This window comes from Hordeum vulgare, chromosome 5H (genome assembly GCF_904849725.1).
Source record: "Hordeum vulgare subsp. vulgare chromosome 5H, MorexV3_pseudomolecules_assembly, whole genome shotgun sequence".
Classification (NCBI taxonomy): domain Eukaryota; kingdom Viridiplantae; phylum Streptophyta; class Magnoliopsida; order Poales; family Poaceae; genus Hordeum; species Hordeum vulgare.
The window spans coordinates 38844261-38851712 of NC_058522.1; the positions used below are offsets into that span (position 1 = coordinate 38844261).

The 7452-nt window shown below is 46.8% G+C and overlaps 1 protein-coding gene across 1 annotated transcript; it reads right to left on the bottom strand.

Moving 5' to 3' along the window:
• Nucleotides 1-530: 530 nt before the first annotated feature.
• Nucleotides 531-1997, bottom strand: LOC123396279. Its single transcript, XM_045091262.1, has 2 exons — nucleotides 1302-1997; nucleotides 531-1265 (listed from the first exon to the last, which is right to left on the bottom strand). The coding sequence occupies exons 1-2, from the start codon at nucleotides 1995-1997 to the stop codon at nucleotides 531-533; spliced, it is 1431 nt and encodes a 476-aa protein (XP_044947197.1).
• Nucleotides 1998-7452: the final 5455 nt, after the last annotated feature.

Here is a 7452-nt window from a genome sequence, read left to right on the forward strand (position 1 = left end):
AATTGATAGTGACTAATGTAAAGCATAAGTAAATGCAAGCTGAATCAAACTGAATTCAGTACATTGCTTCTTGTAGTTTAAACTAAGCATGCTGGAATATTTCTTTATTTTCAGTTGAACTAAGTTTATACAAAAACTTCATGATTATACAGATTTTAGACACATTTTTGTTTATACAGAAACTTCATGAAGTTTATACAGTTGTCATTGTGGAGTTAAAAAAATTGTCATTCTCATACTCGTTTATACAGTTAATACAGTACATATGACAAGTGTCAATACACCATTTGATGATAACAGCAGGCTTGCTGTGAACATACATGAGCCATAACACAGCGAAGACAGAGCATGACACGGCCATACATGAGCCATACTGCAATTATTTACTGCAAAAAAATTAAGCATCAGCCGTACGGGAAACAAAGGTAGTATCATTAGCTTGACCATTTTCGAGATACGTACATACAGAGGAGCCAATTACAGTTTCTGTTACAAGGAGCAAAATTACAGAGGAGCAAATTAGCTACTACTCAGTACATGATACCATTGTAGGCCGAAAGAGGCAGGTTGAGCCAATCGTCCTTGTCTCCACCGTCACTGATCAGATCATCGCCATTGCTGATGTCGTCGAGCACATCGAACAAGTCTTGTGCTATCAAGTCGTCTCCTCGCTCGTCAACCACCAAGCCATCCAGTGACCTCGCATGCTCATGTTCGTGCTCATGTTGGCCTTCTTGTTCATCTTGGACGTGCAGTTCGCTGTTCTCTGGCAACTCTTCTGCGTCGGCATCAAACCAGCTCAACAGGTCGCTCATGTCGACCTCTTGCGGCTGCGACTCCAGCCTGCTGGCCAGCTCGTCTTCGCTAGCTTCTTCTTGGATCGTGCTCTGGTGGCCTCCTTGTTGGATGGTGCTCTGGTCAGCTGCCACTTCAAGATCGGTCTCCAATGACCTCGCGAAGTCGTCCATGTCCTTTGTCAGCGAGTGATTTGATTTACGAGTGTTCATCGTCGCGTGGTGCTGAGGCGGCGGCGCCGACAGGAAAGCCGGTGGGTGCGAAGACGGTCGCTTCATAGAGTTACACCCATCGATGGCTTGTCGAACTGCCGCGTTGACAGCCGACAGTGCTGCGGATGCGGGGACAGCAGCGCGGATCCGCTTGGGGCGCGGTGGCTCGGCGATGGGATGCGCCGGCCGCTTGGGCGCTTGCTGCGTGGACGTGGTGGTCACCGCGACGCGACGTTTATCAAGGGCACGCGGCACTGGCTTCTGGATCGTTGCTTCTTGCAGACGCGGCGGCGCTGGCTTGTGGAACACCTGCGGCTGCCTTGCTTCTTGCGGACGCGGCGGCGCTGGCCTCTGGATCACGTGCGATTGCCGTGGTTCTTGTGGTGGTCGAGGCGTTTGCTGCTGCACGGCCATCGTGGCATGTGCTCCGGCAACTCCACTTCCAGCAAGAAGACGATCCCCTGCTTCAGATTGCTGGAGCGTGACGGACCCCGGCTTCAAACCAGGCGAGACGTAGACCTTGCAGAGGACGCACTCCTCCCCGTCGACGACGGCGAACTGGTCCAGGCCGCAGATGTGGTATTCCTCCATCAACCAATCCGACTCTCTGCTCTCGTCCTTGTACGAGTAGCGAAGGTTCTCGCGGAAGCCGATCTTCTCGCCGGCGTTGTTCTCGATCACCTTCTTGCCGTTCGAAGTCCAGCCGCCGGCGCCGGCGGTGCGCGAGATCTTGTGGCCGCGCCCGGCTTTCTGCCGCTTGCACGTCGTGAAGAAGAAGCGCTCATGGGTTCCGGGAAGCCGAGGGAACGCTGCCGCGAGGTCCTTGGGCTCCGATCCGTAAACCCTCGCCTCGTGGATGAGGCCGGCTGTGTCCGGCAGCGGCTGGCCGAGGACCCGGCGCCGGAGGTAGAAGTCGACGGCGTCCTTGGGCGTAGGGTTGAACTTCATGCCGACGCGGAGCGCAGCGTGGGTGGCGGCGGCTGTGGCCATGGTAGGAGGTTGGTCGTAGAGCTAGCAGGAGCAGGTTGGTGGCTTTGGCCCCTGCTGGGTAAATTGCGTACTGTATTTATTTACAGATGCATGCATGGATCGCCTTCATCACGTAGTAGCTTGATCCGATTCGTGTACGGATTGGAGTCCGGCGCCATTCCGTAGCCTGGTTGTGTAGTTCGGTTTTTTTATACAAGCACCTAAATGCACATCATGTCATGATCCACGAAAAAAAAGGTCGATCTATTTGTATTGTAAATCTCGTGCAACTCATGTGTTCTGGTTAGGTCGTTCTGTTCTGTATTGCGCTTTGCTTCTTTCATCATGACCAATTGTTTAACCCGGGAGCTCCTACCTGTCACACTTTATCGCAGGTTGTCGTTCGCATGCACAGGGGACGTATGACTGGGCCGGCCCGATCAAGAACTGGTTCTGGTCATTATATTCTGTAGTGCGCTTCCCTCCTTTCGTTACGACTAGTTGTTCGACCGGGGAGCTCCTACCTGTTGCTCTTCGTGACAAGTTGTCGCTCGCACGCACGGAGGATGTAAGATTGGACCGGCCCGATAAAGAACTGTAGCTCAAAAATAAACGTTTCGTCACGACCAGTTGTTCGGGGAGCTCTTAATCGGCGCTTTAAGCGCCGGTTTGGCCAACTGACGCCTACAACGCCATGCAACGGGCCGCGACCCATTAAGTAAATTCATTACCGCTTGGTTTTTGTAGGCTCGTTGTTTTTTTCAGATGAGATATGCTATTGGTTCAGAAAAAAGACCGGTTTTGGTTTTTTATAATTTTGAATATGTTGTGTAAATAAAAAAGTTCATAGATTTATTAAGAAAATGTAAAAGTTCACGAATTTAAAAAAAGTTTAGTTGAATTTGAAAAAAGTTCATCAACTCCGAATTTTTTTTATCGTTTCTAAATTTCTTTTTACCGTTTTTAGAAAAAAGTTCATCCGTGTCAACTCCCCAGGCGCAAGCATCCGTGTGGAGCTCCTTCCTCGCCGTCCCTTCCCAAAGCTGTGGCTCCTCACAACATGCACTTCTTCATTTTTTGCGGGCAAAAACTTTTGACTGAGGCCTTGTTTGTTTCAGAAGTCTCGAGACTTCTTTTAGTTCCAACTACAAAGTCCTTAGTCCTTACCCATTTGTTTTCATGGACTAAATAGGTACTAGAGGTCATTAAATGACATGCATAAAGACCATGTTACCCCTAGTAATGTAGTAGTAGTTATTAAATGAAATGTTAAAAGTAGGGGCACTCTTGAAAAAAGTGTCAAAGAAGTCCCAAAGAGACCCTCCCATAGGGACTTCTTCTTTTAGTTTCAAATACCCCCTTTTAGTCCCTAAAAGTCCCTCATGTTTGTTTCACATGGGACTAAAAGGGATTTTTTTTAGTCCCTACATCAAAAAGTCCCTCGAAACAAACCCTCCCTGATTTTTATCTTTTATCGGTTCATCTTTTATGTTCTATATAAGCAGTAGTAATATAATGGAGCATGAAAAATATAGCTACGGGCCGAAGCAATTAGATGGTTCATCATATGATAACGTAGCATCAGGGATGGAGCTAGAAAAAAAGTTAGCTATGGTCATGTCTATGACAATGGGATCATCTTCAATAAAAAGATAGTGTTTAGTAAAAAACCAATGAATGATTTCTTTGCTTCATTGATTGAGGTCAATTGACCGCGCCCCCGTGCTGGCCGAATCGTTCGGTTGGTCATGCGCGGGCCGCCCGATCCGCCAGTTGTACGCGGGCTGCATCGATCTCCATGCAACATTATTCTTTCGATGCAATAAATTTTGTTCACGATGCAGCAATTTTCGTCCATGATTGCAATAAAAATATAGTTATAGCAAAAAAAAAATATCAACGTGGTCGTAACAAAAAAACGAAGCTGATGATGCGTGATAGCAAAACAAAAAAAGATTGTAGCAAAACAATCCGGTGAACTCCTTTCATCACGGACAACACCGTGCGCCGGCGTGTTGGCCGAATGTTTTTGGCTGGTCTGCCCCCAGCTGTCTGATCTGCTATGCGACGTCGTCAGATTAAAGTTCCTCTGCTTTGCTCTTTTCATCACGACCAGTTGGTTAACCCGGGAGCTCCTACCTGTCACACTTTATTGCAGGTTGTCACTCGCATGCGCAGGGGACGTATGACTCGGCCGTCCCGATCAAGAACTAGTTCTGGTCATTCTGTTCTGTAGTGCTCCTTTCATCACGGACAACACTGTGCGCCGGCGTGTTGGCCGAATGTTTTTGGCTGGTCTGCCCCCAGCTGTCTGATCTGCTATGCTAACCCGGGAGCTCCTACCTGTCACACTTTATCGCAGGTTGTCACTCGCATGCGCATGGGACGTATGACTCGGCCGTCCCGATCAAGAACTAGTTCTGGTCATTCTGTTCTGTAGTGCGCTTTCCTCCTTTCGTCACGACCAGTTGTTTGACCGGGAAGCTCCTACCTGTTGCTATCCGTGGCAATTTGTCGCTCGCACGCACGCACGAATGAAGTAAGATTGGACCGGCCCGATCAAGAATTGTAGCTCAAAAATAAATGTTTTGTTCCTTTCGTGACGGGAGATGAAATCGAACCTACAACCTCATCACAACTGCTATGCTGCACTCACCACTCGGCCATGGGCAGATGTGAATATTCACATCAACCTTTGACTAGTCAACTATTGGATAAAAAAAGAAAAAAATCATGAAATAAAAAATATTTATGGACTTTAAAAAACATTCACAAACTTCAAAACAATGAAAAATTTAGTCAAACAACATCAAATTTAAAAAACTTCATAAATTTTAGAAGAAATTATCGAATTTGAGAACAGTTCATCAATTTTGAAAAAAGCTCACCAAATTTGACAAAAGTTCATCTGATTTTAAAAAAGTTCATCAATTTTAAATAAAATCATTGAAAATTTAGAAGTTCGTCAAATTTGAACAAAAACAATTCATTTATTTCAATAAAAGTTCATGAATTTTAAAATATGTTCACTCATTTTCAAAAAAGTACACCGATTTTCAAAAAAAGTTCATGATTTAGAAAAGAGTTCAGAAATTTTAAATTATTGGAAAAAGTTTTGAAAAGTTAATGGATTTTAGAAAAGTTCATCGTATCTAAAATAGTTCATGAAATTTGAAAAAAAGTTCATCAAATTGAAAAAAGTTCATCGAACTTGAAAAATATTCGACGGAATAGAAAAACTGATTTACAAAATGTTTATCCAATTTGAAAATAGTTCACCAAATTTGAAAAAAAGTTCATTGAATTTTAAAAATGATCATGTATTTTGGAAAGAACAATGGATGAATTTAAAAAAACATCAGATTTGAGAAAGGTTCACCAAATTTGAATAAAGTTCATCATTTTTGAAAAAGTTCATCAAAATTGAAAAAAAGATTAAAAAAGTCCTTCAGATATGAAAATGGTTCATCGAAATTGAAAAAAAGGATTAAAATAAGTCTTTCAAATCTGAAAATAGTTCATCGAACTTAAAAAATGTTAAACAAAAGTGAAAAAATTGATTTTCGAAAATGTCATGGAATTTGAAAATAGTTCATGAAGTTTGAAAAAAATTCATCAAAAATTATGAAAACAAATCATCGAATTTGAAAAAACATACATCAAATTTGAAAAAAAGTTCATCAATTTGAAAGAAAACAATTCATGGAATTTGAAACAAAATAATCATACGAGAAAGAAGAAGGAAAACAAGGAAAGAGAATAAACAGAAATAAAAAAAAGGAAAAGGAAAGAAAGAAAAAAGACAAAGGAAGGAAGTAATAAGAAAAGGATAAAAATATGACAATTAGCGTATAAGTGGTCGTGGCGTGATGGTTCCCTCGTCCATGGCCCATGGCGAGGTTGCCTGATGGGGTTATAGTCCTAGGATAGGGTCATAGGCCTGTCCTATAATTCCTACCCAAGGACTACCCTTCATAAGGGATAAGGCCCTTAGTCAGTTCCGATTGAATTAAGGACTTCCCATCATCGAGTCGGTGACGAATCCTCCATCATCCAGTCGGAGATGAGCATCCGGAGTGTATCAAACTAACCGACTGGATTCCACTCTGTGCATCGTCACCCCCCTGGAGGGAAACGGTGATACGTTTCCATGTGCCTTTATTAGCATTTAAGACATACGTTACCTGTAACGTAGGCATTTATTCGTCACTACTCCATCCCTGTGCACCGAACCGTTGTGAAGGGCAGCGCACTCTATATAAGCCACCCTTCCCCACTGGTGCAAGGGTTAGCAATTCACTGTAATCCATATTCCACTCGACAACAAGCTCCCAGAGCACTGAGACCTAGGGCTATTACCTCCACCGTAGAGGGGCCTGAACTCATACAACCTCGTCGTAGCTAAGGCTCTGCCCATCCTTTCGTACCGTACACATCTACTGTCAGACTTATACCCACGACAGTTGGCGCACACCGTGGGGCAGGCGTCTAAGCGACTTCCAGCGAGTTTGCGACTACATCTTTTCATCATGTCATCCGGTGGAGATTTGAGCATGGGTCACGAGATCCTCTTCAGCGCTCTCTCCTTCATCGTCGACGATTCGGCATGGCTTCGGGACGCCCCTCTCGATGTCGAGGCGCTCCCCCATCGCGGGGCTACGCCCTTCCGTGCCGGCGCCCGCGGTATTCTTCTTCTCCAGCAGTCGGCTCCGGTGTCGACCTACACCGCCGTCACGCGCCGCAACAAGCGGTCCTGCCGTCCGCGGCTCCAGCGTTGGGTGCAACACGCCCAGGCGCGCCAGAACGCGTCTTCACAAGTGGCGGTCCTAGAGTCGGTTGTGGTTGCCCCGCCGTCCCAGCGCTCGGACTCGGTTCCGATTGAGTTTCCTCCCGAGTACTTGGGTCGCGGGCCTGCAGCAGAAGTGCACATGGCCAACTCCCATGAAAGTCCCCGCCAAACTGGCCGGAACGAGCACGAGATCGGCGAAACATCCGGCACTCGCCGTCCGCCCCGCCGTTCTGCCAGTCGGCACACTCGGCGGAGCAACGTGGAGGTGTTCCTCACACCCGTCCTCAACCTGGGTGCCGCTGCCAAGATAGCCGATTCCCTCCAGCCGACTGATTCAGAGGCTGGCAGGGGGATCGAGCAAATCCGCGCCCTGCTGCACACGGCGCAGCAGCAGAATTCGACGGTCTCCCAGTCGCACAACAGGATCCACAATAGCTCTGTGCATGCGAACACGCATCGGTCAGTTCACAGCCCCGGTTCTCATCAGCGACACGGGGGAGGCAGTCGTTCCATAAATCCCGAAGATCGTCGCCGTTCACGCACCCCTCCGCGGGTGGGCCTTACGGGCCCCGACATCATGATGATCGGCGTTCAGTCGGTGACACTTACGATCCAAGGCCCGACGCGAGAGGGCATATCGCCCAGCGGAGGGTCGACAGGGGCCGAGCTCACCGCGATGGTCTCGAT